Source organism: Podarcis gaigeae (genome assembly GCF_964106915.1).
Source record: "Podarcis gaigeae genome assembly, chromosome: 6".
NCBI lineage: Eukaryota > Metazoa > Chordata > Lepidosauria > Squamata > Lacertidae > Podarcis > Podarcis gaigeae.
Window position 1 is genome coordinate 61775453 of NC_139682.1, and position 17868 is coordinate 61793320.

The window sequence follows — 17868 nt, forward strand, 5'->3', positions numbered from 1 at the left end:
AAAACTGATTTGAATCTCTTGTTGGACAAACCCACTTCCACAAAGATCAGGCTCTATTTAGGAGGCCCCACAGCATAATAATATGTGTATTAAAGGGAACTAACTTTGCATGCTAGATGGCCATTCTACCCTTCTATCGTATTGTTCTGTGTCCAAAAAGCTCTGATAATGTAGCCTATATGCATTGCCTTTCGCATGAGATCCATAGAGGCATTTACTCCGACATGTAGCCTCCAACATGTTTTATTAAAATTCCCTCTGACTTCAGAGTAACCCAATATATGTCTCTTACAGAGCCAAGAGCCAATATGCTGCAGGGGATAGTGTTAGACTAACTAAGGAGACTTCAGCTCAAATCCTCTCCAAATCATGGATTGATCTAGGTTAGACACATAGACTTAACCCAGACTCTCACTGCCTTGTTAGAATATGAGAGGGACATCTATGCCTCCTTGATGAAAATGAGTGAGATAAAGATCAATAAAATCTGGGCCACAGATGCATCATCCCATCCAGTTTTCTTGTAGGGTAATTAAGTAGCAAGCACCCCTTGCATAGGGGTGGACTTCAGGCTTGTGGAATGGACTGTGTTTTACTATAACCCCACATTCACCAACTGAAGTAAGGTCCAAAGCAGTGCGAGAAGAATCTGCATACAGAGTTGGATGCAAAATCTGCATACAGAGTTGGGGCTTGGGTGGAGTCGATAATCTTGTGCATCCCATAACACATTCCCTGGGATAAGCTGCAAGTTCAAGGACAAATATTCACCTGAGTTTTTAATACAGATCAGGGATGCTAACACAAAGCTCTACAACAGGCCAACTGAGCTGCAAAAAGACCTAGTCAAAGGAAACCAACTATTACTCTTATTTTACAAGTGAAGAACACTGAGATGGAAAGATAAGTAGTCAACAGAAAGAAGGTCAGCCAGGACAAATTAGTGTTGTCACTAAATGATTAGAGGACAGAAATCCATGCCAATCCAACATAAAATATCTATCAGTAGATCACCTGTCATAAGAACAAACCTATTGGATTGCATCCAACATTTTTCCTACTCTGAGTAGACTCATTTAATTTAATGACCATGAATAAATTATGTCTAAAAATTTACAACCCATTTTCTTTTTCTTATGGCTCAGCAGGGGAAGCCAAGGTCTATATCAACATTATATTACATTGGTCTTTGTCTTTCAAAAAAAATTGCAACATGTGATTCACAAAGTCAGTTATTTGTAAGCTTGGTTGGGACAGCAACACATGACATCTGTGTTACTAGTCATACATTTTTTATAATGAGTGTAGACCTGTGTAAAATATGCAATGATTTTACATTTTTCCTGTATAAGCTCCTCAGGGAGGGATCTGTCCTCTTGTGCTCTGAAACATATCATGTATATTAATGATTATATAGTATATGGGATATTTAATGTTATGCTTAACTTATTCACTTTTTATGGGGCATCCACACAATGCTATCATCTATTGCATGTCATCCTACATTTCCCTTGTGGGTTTTAAAAAACTTTTCTCAGACCAACAGAATATTTGCCTTTCCTCCCAGAAGAACAGAAGAGTAGTACAATCTCTACAGGTGCAGGTGCCTTTAATGCAAGTCTTTTGGTCTTTTATTATTATTATTAAAGGGGCAGGATTTTGATGTGGGCAAGTAAACCTGTCACAGAAGAAGAGAAGAAGAAGAGTTTGGATTTTATATCCCACTTTATCACTACCCTAAGGAGTCTCAAAGCGGCTAACTACTTCTTTTTCCCTTCCTGCTCCACAACAAATACTCTGTGAGGTGAGTGGGGCTGAGAGACTTCAGAGAAGTGTGGCTAGCCCAAGGTTACCCAGCAGCTGCATGTGGAGGAGCGGGGAATCGAACCCCGTTCACCAGATTACGAGTCCACCGCTCTTAACCAGTACACCACACTGGCTCTCAAACAGCTCAAAACAAACAAACAAACCCAACAGCTCAAAACAAATCCATTTTAACCTTTGTGATGGGTTGCTATTTATTATCCCGTTTCTTTTTGAAAATCCATTGCATGAGTAGACCTTGTTCCACACATGCAACAACTTAGTTGAATCCTGCCCAATTTGGCATGGTTTTGCAGCAAGGTCTGGATTTTTGTAGCACTAAAATCTCTGAATGGTAAAGACTGACACTAGTCCACATTAATGTGATCTAAGCTAGTGAGAACCAGTGTGGTGTAATAGTTACTGGACTAAGGCTGGGGAAAAACTGGAATTCAAATCCACAACACTCACCTGAGAACAACAACATATGCTGCCTTGAGGTCCTTATAAGAAAGGTGGGATATAAATGTAGCTTAAAAATATATAGGCATGTTTACATTTTAGTGTGACTATGACTGGCAGCTATTTGATAGTATCTCTGGCATGTAACAGCATGCTATATATTGCAGGAATATGCATGCTGTGGCAGGCTGCTTGTGATGTATTCCTGAAAATGCTAGGTGGTCAAGAGGAGAAGCAAACACAGAGTACTTGAGCAGAATGCAGGGAGAAAAAGAAAAGTCTAAATGGGACAATTGCACTTAGAACAAGATTTGAGAGGCAGTTCCCCACCCAACAGAAAAGCTCCAAGGCCTTGAATATTCCTCTCCAGGACTGTTCACTAAGAGTCCTCCAACTCGACCCCAGCATCTAGCTAGCTGAAGGTCTGAGTATATTTGATTTATGGGTTGGGTATATACAACACTTAAATCCTAATTTCTGTATCTGGCACAACTTTGAGACTGTTTTAAAAGACTTCTGTATGTGAAAGAATAGGTGTAAAACAAGATATAGCAAGCCCTTTAAAAAGAGGAAAAGTTGCTAAACCTCAACTACAAATTGACTAGACCAGAAGCTTGGTGTAACAATAAAATTGCAAGCACACTTGCAAAGCTAAGCAGGGTCCAACATGGTTTCAAATTGGATGGGATACCATGTGTTGAGATTCCTACATTGCCGGGAGTTGGACTAGATGATCCTTGTGGTCCCTTCCAAGTGTACAGTTCTATGATTTTATCTGGTCCAGTTAATTTCACCAGTCCAGAATAATTTATCAGACAATAGGGCTGCATTTATAAACATACACTTAAATGGGAATAACCTACTAGGTCTTATTTCTGAGTACACACATATAGGATTGCCCTATGAGAGAGAAGCAGCTGCAATGAAGAAAACAGAGTGAACTCACTTTTTTCACAGTGAAAAATGGTGCCTGTCCATCATTATTTTTGTTAATAGCTGCAGACCAACCAATGCTAAGTTGGAGCTGGTTCTAAAACAGAGGTCCAGAAGAAATTGCCCCATGGAAAAAAACAGTTAGGTGCAGGCATGTTTTTGTTTTTTTTAGTAAGGTTATACCATGGCAGGAAGAATGGAATTTTATAAACAATCTCATACTTTGCAGTCTATAAAATATCAAAGCCACTTACAGATTTATATGACACAGGTCAGTATAATTTATTCTCCTCTCAGTATACTTTATATATGTTTATTTCATTTTTTTGATATATAATTTGGGTATTTATTACAAGGAGGAAACTGCATTCTGATAAACTCTGGAATGAATTCTCAAGACAAAAATAGCTAAATGTGGAAATTAACTATCCCGTTTTCTAAACCGCACAGATTCTAGGTTTCATGCTAGAATCTAGCATAACATGTGAATTGTGAACATTAACTTCACAAAGAACACCTTTTAGCTGTTTTTCCTTCATCCTGTTTCTTGTTGGAAAAAAGTAACAGAAAGATCTGGATCTTTAAAAAAAAAAATAATGAACAAACATTGCCTGTAGAAATGAAATGAGGAAAAACATTTTGACTCCAGATCCTCTGTTCCATGCCAGATTTTATAAAATATGCTATGTCTTCTTGCATCCTCACCCTTCCTCTGATTTTGTATAATCCGAACTATAACCCAGCATTATACACCGTTTTCATACAAATTATCACCACATCACTGCCTCGGACTGAGAAACGTAGCCTTCGTGACCTATGACTGGCTGTGAATGACAAATCAAAAGTCAGCGTTTCAGAAATCAGCTGAGGTTTTTTTTTTTCCTGCTGAGCTGCAGCAAGGAGAGGGAAGGGAGGATGAAAGAATCTGAAAATAAAGGTAAGGAAAACCTATAACTAGAAACATGTACAGTGTTATAAACATATGATGCTTGAGTCATTTATGTGGTACTATTTACAGTCTATTCTGCTGAGTAACCATTTTAAAACTGCATCATGCATCTTGAATGCAAACAAGCCATGTTTAAAAATAAATGCAGTTATATAATATGCTAAGGGATAGACTTTGTATGAAATCTCCTTCTTATTTGAAGCACAAATTAGGATGCCAAATTCGTTAGTTCATAGCTGTGAATGCAGTATGTCTTACAGTATGACTGTATTACCAAGGCTTTATTCAAATACCAATGTATATATTTACAGTGCAACCCTAGTCATGTCTACTCAGAAGCAAGCCTTACTGAGCTCAATGGGACTGATTCCCAGGTCATTGTATACAGGATTGCAGTCCTAATGTTTGATGTTATGTTATCTGATAATATTGATAATAGCAAAAAGAAATGGGATGTCTCCCCATTAAAATATTGATGGAAGCTTGTGGTCTACAGTAAATAAACAGACCTCTACTTCCTTTCAGTGTGTGTATGAAAAGTATCCAGTATTTGAGGATACTTGACCTTCATAATTGTATCAGAGTGATATTGCAAAACTGAACATAATTTTCTCCTTTAGGGGAAAATACTTTTAAATCTACATTACAAATCACCTCACATTTATGTCACATTATTTCTGCTTTGAAAGCTGAATTATCAAAACTAAGGCTGCCCAAAGGAGTGAAGGGAGATTGGTTGAACTATGTGCTTGTCACAATGTTGCTGAGACAGTGATGTGACATTACTGCCACTATTCGATGCTATAGGTAGGTTTATTCCACAATTTTGCACTGAAGTGTTTGGCCTTTCCTATCATGTTTCTGATTTATATACAAATGTCCTTTCAATTTAGCAAAAATCAATGTGAACAGTATAGATTCAGATGCCGAATTTGGGATGAGGCCTCCATCTTCCAATGCTCCTTGAAGGAAAGAGCTGTTTATTTCAGTCGCAGCTTCATCTGAGAGGTACAGCCTCTTTCTATCGGCTCATGTAATTTAGATGCTACCAATAGCAGCCTGAAGACAATGCAGGGGTGCACTATATTTAGCCAGCTGTGACAGCATCTGTTTCCTTCTGATCCAAGAAACCCAAAGCTCATATGTGCAGCATTTATCAAATTCTTTAACCTTTAAGGAGAAACCATGGTGGTTATTTTGCCCTTGAAACTCATGGTTGTGTGTGTTTGGTTTTTTTTTACTGCATGCCAACGGTAGTATAAGCACTCTCATTTAATTGCTGACTGACCTAATCTGTTCTGCATACGGCTTTTACCCAGCTGCAGATTAATCCTCAGAGTAGGAAAGAAAGCCTAGGCCTCAAGTCTATATACACTGTTTCCCACTCAGAGTGGAGTTAGAGTTGTTGCAGAGTCAGGCATGTTAAAAACAACATCATGGATTTTCCCATGCAGCATAAAATCTATAGACTAGGATATTATATATTACAGAAGAGGTAATCGTATGAAGGAGATCTGTAGAGACTATTTTGAATAAATAGTAAGCCAGTCATATGTGCACACATTAAACCATCTTATCAATTGAATTATATAGAAGCTGCAGTATATATTCACTTCTTCACCTTCTACTTTCAAGGTGTAAATACCTTTGTACGAGAATTGCATATTGCATAATATTACATTAGCATTTGGATTAAAAGGTGAAGAATAGTTGGTACCTTTAGCTGAATCAAACAGTAAAGCTTTTCTGGGACTGTACTACTTCACACTGCCAGAGGACGTGCACTTTCAAAAGCCCCTATACTAAGAAATAAAGCTGCCCAGCACATACAGAAAAATGGTGTACCAGGGTGAACGCTCCTAGGTTTCGAGACTTAATTCTCCCTTACATGCTAGCTTTATACATGAAGGGAAATATATAATATGCTCCTGCTCCTATTGTTGTACAGCCCAGGAAATCTTTTTAACTTAATTCTGCTGAATGTATAAACATGTGCCCTGTGAGATTATTTAGGGATACAAAGAAAACATTCCTGACTATAGATCAAAGTGATTAGGGCCAGTCTCCTCATTGGTACATGACTAGGGATAGACAAATTTGTCATTTTTTTTATTTCTTTCAGTTTTCCAAACTTCAGTTCTCAATAGTTTGCAAGTGTTTTTTTAAGCCCCCCTAATACGCACTTTGTACTGTTTTCCATTTTGCCCAATACAGATTGTTGCAAAGCTATTTCCCCCAATTAAAAAAAATGTTCATTTTTTTACTAATATATGCATTTTATGCACACTTGTCCTCAGTATATGGAAAAAATTTTTTACACATCACTTGGCAAACAAGTACATTGCAAAACTCTGAGAAGTGCGAATTTTTGAACCATGGCTATTTTGTTTCACAAATTCATTAGATTTGCCTTTAAATGTGATCTGAGTCAAGTTTCTCTCCCATCTCAGAATATGACTCATTTGGCTTGTTAGTGTCAAAGGGGCACTTTCCCTGGATTCTATGACTCACATTCTCAAGCCATCTGGCTGCATTACGTAAACTCATCCCTTGTTTTAAAGATACCTCTGACTTGGTGCTCTTTTTAATTATTATTGCTGCACTTTGGCCACACAGTGCAAGATGCATGATGTGCTTTGTTAACCAGTAATTGGACTGGCTACATAGAAGATCCTAGCTCAGGCTGCAGAGTATACTTACTCAGGACTCTGAGCTCGACTGAACATAGCAGGACTTACTTCTGAGTAAACATGCATAGGACTACATTGTCAGTGCCTGAAGCTACATTGCATTTTCTACAAGTTGAGCATAGTTCTGTAATTCTTTAGCGCAGCCAAATAATAGAAACTGTCACTGTCAAAAAAAAGTTTTAGTATTTAGTATTTTGATGGGGCAGCTTCTGTTAATTGTTGACTGCTATTTTATATTGTGTTTTACACAGTGTTTTACTACAGATCATTTTAATTTTTTATAGTTTTAAAATCATTGCTCATAACTGTCAACTTTCCCTTTTTTTTAAGGGAAATTCCCTTATTCAGAATAGGATTCCTCGCAAGAAAAGGGAAAAGTTGACAGCTATGTCATTGCTCCTAGTTGCCTCACACAGCAACAATTTCCAGAGTGGTTTAACAATCTTTGAGGGGAATAAGGATCTCCTAAGAACACTCAGCGTCCTTAGCTAACTAGACTTCCCAGGATCCTTTGAAGGAAGACACAACTGCTTAAAGTGGTATGACACTCCTTTAAATGTATAGTGCAGATGCGGCGACAGTTGCACTTATCCTAGTACTACACATGGACATTTTAAAGTACGTCCTACCCCATCCTTGTGTGGATTTTTAAAGGTTAACTCTGGAGAAATCCTTCAAAAAGGTATTTAAAACATTCACAGAACACATACACATGCAGAGTACTTATGAGGTAAACCAAGGCCTACTCTCTCCTTTGTGTTGTTTTTTCTTATTTTAACACTTATTTCAACACTTATTTCATCCCATTGCACCTCTACCGTGTACTTTAAACACTATAAAAATAGTACAGAAAGCTACTGCATGCCACTTCCCATGTAATGGTATGTACAAAGTGCATTTTATGAACAACAAGATGACTGATCCCATGTACTGATGGCTATTTCAGAATGGCACAGGATACCATGTACCCAGTTATTATGCCCCACAAGTGGCATAAGGCACATACCAGTACTATGTATATGCCACTTTCCATACATACATTGCCCATTTGTACATACAGTTACACACTTCCTGCAGAATTTTCAAAGTGTTTTTACTTAAGGCACGATGCCTTAAAGCTGCTCCAAGCAGCTTTGCACTGTTACAGAAACAAACAAACAAACAAACAAACAAACAAACAAATAGCAAGCCCTCAGTTAACCTCCTAAGTACAATGGTTGAACCAACCCTCAGAAAGAGTCGTAGATCTAAAGAACTAAACTGCAGGTCTGTGGCCTGTTTGCACTAGTCTGATGACTGGTTTTGCAGCAAAATCTTGTATTCTCTGGCATCTCACATCTAATCAAATATCTGTTTACCCTAACTGGAAACAGTTCTCCATGCTCTCAGATACAGACTTTTCCTCAACACCTGCTACTTGACCCTTTAAAAACAAAACAAAAAACAAAACAATAACCCTATGAGGTAGGTTAAGCTGAGTGACTGGCCCAAGGTCGCCCAGTGAGCTTCATGGCTGATTGGGGATTTGAACTCTAGTCTCCAAGGTTCTAGGTTAGCACTCCAGCCACTATACCACACTGGTTTTTATTATGAGCACCACTTATGTGGCCCAGATCTTCTCAACATTATCTGAATAAAGCGGGAGAAGCACAAACTGCAGTGAACCCCACACCACTCACGGACAGATCTTAGGACATGGTAGGCCATGCTAAAAAGAATACTAATAATCATTTCAAATATTATTCATAAGGACAAACTAATGGTAGTGTGGGTCCACCACAATCATTTGTGTGCGCCCAATTCTAAAATGCATGTTTCAGGACTATGGAATCTTGCCCACCCTCCCATCGCCACCACTACTGCAAGGCTTACTTCTAACAAGTCATTCCTCCAATATCACATTTTCATCAGCCAGGCTCCAGTTTGAAAGTAAATCTAGCTAGAAGATTAATATTTTGGGTGGTAAAAGGCAGGGTGCTGTGGAAGGAGTGTTCTGAACTCCTTTCTTTACTGAGCCAAAATAGGCAAACGGGTGTGCTTGGTCTCAGAGGACAGCATTGATATACAGTGGTACCTCAGGTTACATACGCTTCAGGTTACAGACTCCGCCAACCCAGAAATAGTACCTCGGGTTAAGAACTTTGCTTTGGGATGAGAACAGAAATCATGCTCCGGCGGCACGGCGGCAGTGGGAGGCCCCAATAGCTAAAGTGGTGCTTCAGGTTAAGAACAGTTTCAGGTTAAGAACGGACCTCCGGAACGAATTAAGTACTTAACCCGAGGTACCACTGTAATGAGATGTAAGTGTTGTCAAACCAATTGAGAGCAGTGGCCATAAAGCTATTATGTTAAATATACATGCAAATCGCTAAGAAAACTCAATAAGGTCACATCTATTTCAAAAGAGGAAACCACCCCAAATGAAGAGATTGGTAAAAAGGAAGTTAACAGGCAAAGCCAAGGGGGTCAAATCTCCCTGAAATGCTTGGAAGTTGTTTAAAAACACAAAATTAGAACTGCCATGCATACTGCAGATCAGAAAAGGTATCACCAAGGCCAAGAATATGCCAGTATACAGGCAGAGAATAAGGTTTCCTAAAAATGGAAGTTTTGTCCATCCGAGAACAGAAAGGAACAGAAATTTGGCAAAAGAAATGCAAGCAGACAATAAGGGATGCTAAAATTACATAATATTTTTGGAGCACATTGCTAAAAACATAAAGACAATCACTGCCAACAAAATATTTAAATATATTAGCAGTAGGAGAAGGAGTAGTATAGGGAAGAAGTGATATGGGAGTTAAAGGCGTGCTGAAGGAAGATAAGGATTGCTGAATGAATTATTTTCATCTGTCTTCACAGCAGAATAGATCAGATCCTCCAAGTGTCCCTATTTTAGCGGGACATCACGGATTACAGAATCCCATTCCGAATTCTGACTGGATCCGTGAATGTCTCGCTTTCCCTGCCAGAGCTGGTGGCGGCTATCGGCGCAAAAAAAAAATTTTTTTTTTGCAAACAGAGCCAGGAAGTGTGCGCGCGAGTATCACTCTTTACTTTTTCCTATCTCTACAGACACGCCTGTTCTCGGTACAAAGACTTTCTCTGCCAGCAGAGCCAGGAAGTGTGCGCACGAGGATTACTCTTTACCTTTTCTCTATGGTGCTAGCCTGGGCTCATCATCCACCGATGGATCCAAGGCTGCTACCTAGACCTGTCCGAGATGTTGGGCATGTGGCATGTCGGTGCCCAGTAAGCTGCCCATGAGCAGGCGGGAAAAGCTCCTTGAGGGGGTCTTTCTCTCTGTCTCTCCTTCCCCCCTTTAGGGTCTCCCGTATACTCTGTATGCCCCAAGGCCAGGATCCCCACCCCAGTGCATTATCCATTGATTGCAAATAAACTGACTCTATTCTGCAATACTAGAAATATCTAAGAAAAGAAAGAGCGAGCGTGCTAGTAAAAATGATCTCAAGCTCTCTCAGTCCAAATTAAAAGTTATTTGTCCAATGGGCATTTGGATAGCTAGTTAAAACACACATCTCTCATGTATGGTCAGGGAAAGGCCTCCTCCCCATTTTTGTGTGTTAGCAGACTGGAGAAAGAAAGTCCTGGGGGTTGGGGTGGGGGAAGAGTGGAAAAAATGGCTGGAGCACTTGGGACCCCATTTTCCCCCTAAAAGCTTTGCTCCTTTCCTTTGATCACCATACTGCTTCAATCTTCATATTGTGTTTCTTTTTGCCACTATGTGACCCCCGAGCCAAGGAGATAAGTAACAATACAAGCTTTAGAATACACCTGAAGGCTACCCTGTATAGAGAAGGTTTTTAAAAAACATTTAATGTTTTTGTTATGCTTTGTTATAGGTTGGAAGCTGCCCAGAGTGGCTGGGGCAACCCAGTTAGTTGGGCACGGTATAAATATTATTATTATTATTATTATTATTATTATTATTATTATTATTATTATTATCAAATAGGATGTCCCTATTTTTTATCGGAGAAATGTTGGTGGGTATGGAAAAGTGAGAGGGGAAATGCAGTGGAAAGCACAAAAGAACAGCCAAGCGCTTGCAATGTCATGTAGCTTCTTCAGAAACATATAAGCATGACTGCTCACTAAACAACCCATTTAGAAGCTTTCACTCTTCCTTCTGACTCCCTCTTGAGGCTTATATATTATCAGTAGATGTCTGGAGGCTTGCAGCCTGTATTGTCAGCACCAGCCTTATCCACCTGTAGCCCATCATGGCTGATTACTGGTTGTACTCCTCATGAGCAAGTGGTTAGTCTAGGAGCTGCTTCTTCATATCCAGCTCCTCAAAGTGTTCTAAAAAGAGTGGTTTGCTTACTGATGGAGTGGGGGAAATGTTTAGCTTTGTTAATGTTCCCACCCATCTTTTTAAACTATGTTGGTGCTGTCTTTTCATATCTATTTCTTCTCATCAAAAGCCACAGTGCATAGGGGTAAGCAGCCATATTGACCCTGACTCACTTTAAAAGTTGCTTAAAAACATTTGGGCACTGGAAACCCTCTGTAAAGCAACACTTTGTGGCAACTGCTCTTGGAAAGTTTAATGCCTTTCATTCATTTCTATGAAAGGTCTGCCACTTCTCAAACACCTTGACAATTCAACAGTGAAACAGACATTGTTCCATTGAATAATTGTGGAAGAATTCATTGATTGCCTCCCACCCTCTTTCCACCTGCCCTCCCACTTCATACATTCTTTATGAAATCAAATTCATTCTCTTGGATGAGGAAAGGAACAAGAGAATGACATACAGACTGAAATTGCTTGATAACTACTGCTGAAATGAAAGCCTTGGGAGAATAATCAATAAAAAGGGAAAGGCTGCTTTATTTGGTGAGTCAATGAAGAAAAGCACAAGGCAAGCAAAACTAAACAGGATGCCAGTAATGTTAGAGGAAGAGTTTGTAAAGAAAGTCTTGACATTTTTGAGGGACTGAATAAATAGTTTGCTGGACAGCAAAAGGAGGTGGCTTGGGACTTCCATCAGCTGTATGTTTCAGAAGGTATGCTTCTCAACTGCCATTGATGGGAAGCCCACTGGGCTTGATTGCATTACCCATTGGGATGGGGTGGTTTCAATACAAAGTGCTTATGAGTGGACTTCAGAAGGGATATCTCTGCTCACTAATCAGCTGATTGGTGCACAGAGCCAGCCCCTTTAAACTTGTTACCTGACATCATAATAATGTCAGGTGATTGACAGATAGGTGGTCCCACAAGGGTAGGAAGGTTCTAGCTCACCAGCCAGATCCAGTTATGCACTCCTAATCTAGGTGGCAACAAACAAATTTCATTTTACATAACAGTGTTTTGGGGGTGCCAGCTACCTCTTTCTGGAGATCCAATGTGGCAGCAGTGGACTTTGGCTGTCAGTTGGAATATTTTAAGTTCACCTGTGTATTTGTAAATAAATGCAAATATTACAAAATCCAATAAACCTCCAGTAATCCTTCATTTGAAAGGCAAACACAAACCTCTGGAGCTTGTCACAGTTCAGACAAGCAGAGAGAGCATAACAATATACACAGATTTAATTTATAGAGGTCTAAATGCAATCAATAACAGGCCACTGAGTGGAAGTCCTAGTAATGAATATAAGCACTAGTAATGAATACACATCTTGATGCACTTTGGTGAGCTGCAGGCATAAAAGAAAGCATTACATTTATCCAAATTATCTCAGTAGTTCTTGGTTGCATTCTCTTGCAAACATTTAGCATTCTGCACATAGATGAAAGTGCAGCAGCATCTTGTGCTGAAGAATGTGCATGGATTGAAGCTGGGACATAGCAGAAAGCTTTTTCCATGTTCACAGACCACTGTATAGATCTCTGAAATGTGTAGATATTGGTAAGAATATCGTCCATTTCGAAACCCTTTTTTGCGTTTGCTATAGACTATTCTAACAATATGTATGAATATTATACAGGTTCAGCAACTTATATAGCGTTTAGAAACACAATTTTATAAACAAACTTATGCGGAGGAGCAACGGAGGAGCATCTTTTTGTATGATACGATCAATCTGTAAATGTTAATCCATTCTAATAAGCTAATCATCTTCATTGTACTTGTGTGCTATAGCCTGGCTGACAGGATTTGTTCAGGAGCCCAGAAAGGATTAATTGGGATTCTAATGAATTTGCACTGAAATCACTCAATTTCACTGCCACTCTACCCTTGTTCTATAGTCCTTCTGTATCACTGTACCCAATGAGAGGAGAACCTAGCCTCTATCTGGGTTAATGAAGCTAGGACAATATTAGCATGAGAACGCAAAAAAACTTCTGACACTCTATTTCATAAAATATATATTGCCTATGATTGTTTTTCTATGTTGGCTGAAAAAAGATATGTGTTGCTTTCTTACATCATAGAATAATTATGGCCAGGCTTAGGCTCTGGGATTTTTGTGGGTCAAAGGAAGAGTAAAAGCTTCTCAATGACAGGGTACAGCTCCCAGGCAATTTGGAGTCCAACAACTCTTTCTTTTCTTCAAATAACTGCTCTTCTTTTGATTTGCTATAATAACAGATGAATCATTAAGGTCATCCTAAACCTAGTGACTTTGGGCATGGTGACCAGTTGCTCTTTGATGTTTTTGTGTGTCACAGTTCTGCTGGCTGATCATCATTAACCTGCCTCCATGTTGACCCAGCTTTTGTTAATGTTCTAGGGAATGGTGTAAACCCTCTAGTCACCACTCTCAAAACATTTCACCCCATAGTGACTTCGTTGTATCAGTTATCATCTCAACATTTTACCTGAATCTACTGCTACCTATCTAGCAAGTAAGACCTTCCAGTTTCCCAGGCTGCAACGTGATGGTAGAGAAGTCCATTTGTAACTGTGCTTCTCATGCTGTCCCCAACATCAGGTTTTGGTTTTTTATAATATTTTTATTAGATTTATATACATATATTCACCCCACCAATAGTTTTTGCAAAAGTCACAGAGGTTAGCAACTGTAAGTCAACTGCATTGAGCTCTATAGCTGCTTAAATTGAGTTGATGTTATTTGTAGTTCTGTGTTACTCCCAAACTGAATAAGTAAGGCCTCCACAGTCTTGGAAAATGAAGCACCCTAGTGGTATGGTTAGGACTGCAGCCTTTGGAAACAGAGCTGTAGTAAGGCTATAGAAAAAATGGCTCAAGCCATAGGTGGCAGGTTTAACAGACAGAGCCTGTTTCTGCAGCACTATCTTTTCCTTTCAGAAAAGGTTTCTTAATGGACCACATTAGGGCATGCAAAGGAACTCAACTTATTTCAGCAAGTTAGAGCCACTTCCTTCCAGTGATATGGCTGTTTTTGCTTTTCTCTTTCTGCAGATGGGCCACCTATTGCCACCTTTTAGGCTGCAAATCTGTGCAGTCACAAAACCCTGTTTAACTCAGTAAGACTTACTTTTTAACTAACATAGCATCCAGTGTCTTAACACCCACATGTACCTCGATGCTATTGTTGGACAGATCCCCATCTACTTCGCTTTTCCATTAACACCCCAGTTATCCTGATTACAAACTCAGGGTAGCTCTAGGCTTCCCTTCCCCTTCCTTTGGTTGTAGTCTCTCTCTCTCTGTCTCTCTCTCTTTCTCGCCCCTTCCTAAAACAAGGGAAAGAGGCGGCAATTAAAAATAAATAAATATGGGAGATCTGGGACGTGAGAAAGTGCTGGAGTCAAGAGTGGCGGATGCATCACACACAGGGCGTGGGAGGGAGCTGGAAAAACTTCCGCTTTTGTGGAATTCTGCCGGCTGACTTAAAACCGAGGAACACTCCTGGGTTGTGGAACGCGGAGCTCTGCAGCTTTCACCGTCGGGATTCAGTAGGGCTGCTCCTGCTGTCGAGCCACCCCGTCCCCTTCCTGCATGACCATTGAGATTGGCAGTTGCATGGCTGGCGATGCTCTGTGCGCGGAGAGGAGAAGCCCAATGGCAACGGAGGCACGGCTAAGGCGCCTCCCGGATTGCTTCCGGGCACCAGATCTCTGGAAAGCGATGTGTTCCCTAATGGCCAGGCCCCGGCTCTCGTCCGTGGAAGGCGAGGCGTGCCTTGCCCAGGCTGCTCCAATCGCTTCCAGGCAGAGAGGCGGGGACGGCGGGAGGGAGGCGGGTAGGCTGCCACCGCGCTCGCATACACCCACCAGCTCGCTCGCCAGGAAGGCCCTGCTGGGGCTGCAGCCCCCTTTCTGGGCGTGTGGCTGCCTCCGCCTCTCGGGGAAGGTTATGCACTTGTGATTCCCTTTCTTCCTCCTCCTCCTCCTGCCGCTTCCTCCTTTATGCCAGTGGAGACCCTCTGTGCCTGACTAGCCCATGAGCCTCCTCGGGAGCTACCGGAAAAAGACCAACAATGATGGCTATGAATCTTTGCAGCTCGTGGACAGCAACGGTGACTTCTGCGGCAGCCGGGAGCGAACCGGCGGCGGCGGAGGCGGCGGCAGCATCAGCAAACAAGGGGTGATCCCCGCGGTGGTGGCGGCAGCAGCAGCAGCCCGGAGCCCAGCGCGACAGCAGCACCAGCCGCTCGACTGCAGCACCATGGACAGCTCAGGTAGCGGCTTTAACTTCTTGGCCGGGGAGGGGAAGGAGGCTGTGGGTGATGGGAGGCTCTGGTTACAGCCCCACCTTGCTTCCCAGCAAGATCTGAGAGGCCCAGGCGTGCTCTGGTGCTGGGAGGATGGCAAGGCTGGCCGGGGTCCAGGCCATCCTCCGGTTTCTGAGGCAAGGAAACCTAAGAGAGCCCGGTGTTGCAAATTTAAAGAGCTTTGAAGACCAGCTAATGAGGAAACGTATCCCAGCTGTCACTCTCTTCTCTTAATTGATGGGGAAAGGAGTGAGGAGAGATGCAAAGGAACTGCTGAGGTCAGTGTATTGTTCTCAGGATGTGTGCTAAGTGGGCAGGAGAGTGATGGAGGGAAGATGGCTTAGGTTTCCTTGGCTGGTGGTGTGCCTTATTAACATAAGTGAAGAAATCATAGTAAACTCAGGGTGATCACTGGAAGAAGGAAAATGTATTTTTCAGAAAGTATTGGTTCCATGTCCAGTTTACCTTATGGTAAACATGCTTAAGAGCAGTTTTAAAAGGAAAACATTATAACAGTGGAAAAAGTGCTTTGGGTCATTGTTTAATGGGGGTAAAATACAACTGAATATCAGATGTGGAATAAATGTTGATGTTGTATTGGAAGGCTACTAAACAATGGCTCATTTATTTCTGCAAACAACTATCCTGAGTGGCTTGGCCAAAATAGTTCTTTTGTTATCTGTAAACGCTAACAAGCCTGCTAGTATTGTCTCTAGATCTATTGATAGGGAACAACACAAGAATAAATTAGGAAACACTGCTTTGTTGGCAGGTAAATAAAGTTGTGCCCCTTCACAATAGCAAAGGGAAGGAAAGCTTGAATGTAATTTTGCTGGAATGTTTTCTTCATGACCAGTGGAATTAGACTGGCATGCTGCATGAGTTGGGAAACTACCCCCACCCCTTGCTAAATCTTCCAATTGTATAGCCAGATGGCTCACAGGATTGGTAATGAGAAGCTATGCACTTCAGGGGTCCTGGTTCAGATTGGCCTGGATTGTGGAGAGTAGTTATTGATGGATTATCAACTATGTACTGAAATGTGTGGATGGGTGTGTTCCTTCCTTCCTTCCTTCCTTCCTTCCTTCCTTCCTTCCTTCCTTCCTTTTTTTTATATATATAAAAAAGGTATTTCAATACTATTGATGCCAGCTGTGTTTGCTAACAATTTTATCCATAGCTCTGTTTCATTTCTGACGCTAGCTTCCTTTTTCCTCCAGAGAACATCTTCTTGATGTATAAGCAGTTTCCACAAAGTGATGTGCTGCCAGTCCGTTTAAAAATATAATCTCATATCCAGTGAAGTGGAATCCCAAAGCACAACTGTTAGAGTGAGAAAATGATAGTCTACAAGTACTTAGTCCCCATCCTTGAATTTATGTGGTGTGATTAACTTGGTTGATATAAAGAGGATTGGACTTGAGAACTGGTTTATTCACTATCTCAGGGTTGGGGGTAGAATTCCAGATGCTTTACATGATATAAGAGCAATACACATGATGAACCATATGACCTGAATTTGGGAGTACAGTTTATAATACAATACTACTGAACTAATGGTTTATTTAAAAAAATAAATAGACTCCATGCAGGTTTCAAAATGGTGGAAGAAGAACTAATGCTTCTTTTCAAAACTATCTGCTAGGATTACTCCTCTTCACCCAATGAGCTGAGCAGATGTTAAATTGTAGCCTGTGCTGGCTAGGCCTGATGGGAGTTGTGACATAAAGTACTTGGAGGACACCAGGCTGGGGAAGACTAATATAGTCATGCGTTACCTCCACTTGCGTTACCTCCACTTGGTAATTAGCAAAAGGCCGAATCCCAGTTTACATGCATCAGTTCGTTTTAAACAAACAGGTGTGTTTAGTGTTAGTATGCAGCCACAATGGAATAACTTTGATCTAAGAAAACTTTGTCTTGGTCTTGTAGAGGTAAGGAGTCTTTTTCCCTAACTGTTACTGATCAGAGAAGGATGTAAGGGGTAAAGCTTCGGTTTCTCTTGGAATAGAAGGAGAAATTAGATCTGTGCAAACTCATAAATTGTGCTGGACTTTCCAGGTACAGTTCAACCCTCTTGACCCTTGCTCATCTTGGCTTCTTAAAGCTAACCATAGGAGATTAATAGGGTCCAGGAAGTGATTGGTGCTTCATTGGAATGGGTGAGGAACCATTTGTCTTGAAGTAGGTGGTGGTGTGTCCACTCTTTAAGAGAACCTCCCTAGACCTGGAATTCAGTGGCAAACATCCTCTTTTTGGAGAAGGTGCTTGAGAGGATTGTTGCAATTGAGCTTCAGACATGCTTGGAGGAAAATGAATGTCTGGATCCATTTCAGTCTAGCCTCAGGCCCATTCATGGCCCTAAACTGTCTTGATCACAGTGGTTGATACATTTGTTAGAAGAGAGATGGAGGGG

At 40.9% G+C, this 17868-nt stretch overlaps 1 protein-coding gene and 1 long non-coding RNA gene across 7 annotated transcripts in view; one reads left to right on the plus strand and one right to left on the minus strand.

Annotated features, from left to right (window-relative positions):
• LOC310846425 overlaps positions 1 to 17868 on the minus strand; it is a 120737-nt gene that overhangs the window by 65323 nt on the left and 37546 nt on the right. The gene's annotated exons all lie outside the window — the stretch shown is intronic.
• Positions 3866 to 17868, plus strand: part of DNAJC6 (DnaJ heat shock protein family (Hsp40) member C6) — a 49695-nt gene continuing 35692 nt past the window's right edge. The window contains exons 1-2 of one of the 6 annotated variants that reach the window (XM_083742858.1): positions 3866 to 4135; positions 15242 to 15419. In XM_083742858.1, the coding sequence (XP_083598984.1) occupies positions 15407 to 15419 (13 nt within the window). In that variant the 5' untranslated portion in view covers positions 3866 to 4135; positions 15242 to 15406. Of the gene's footprint in view, positions 4136 to 14888; positions 15420 to 17868 lie in introns of those variants that run through there. The other 5 variants (XM_083742859.1, XM_083742855.1, XM_083742854.1 and 2 more) reach the window with 5 other exon arrangements.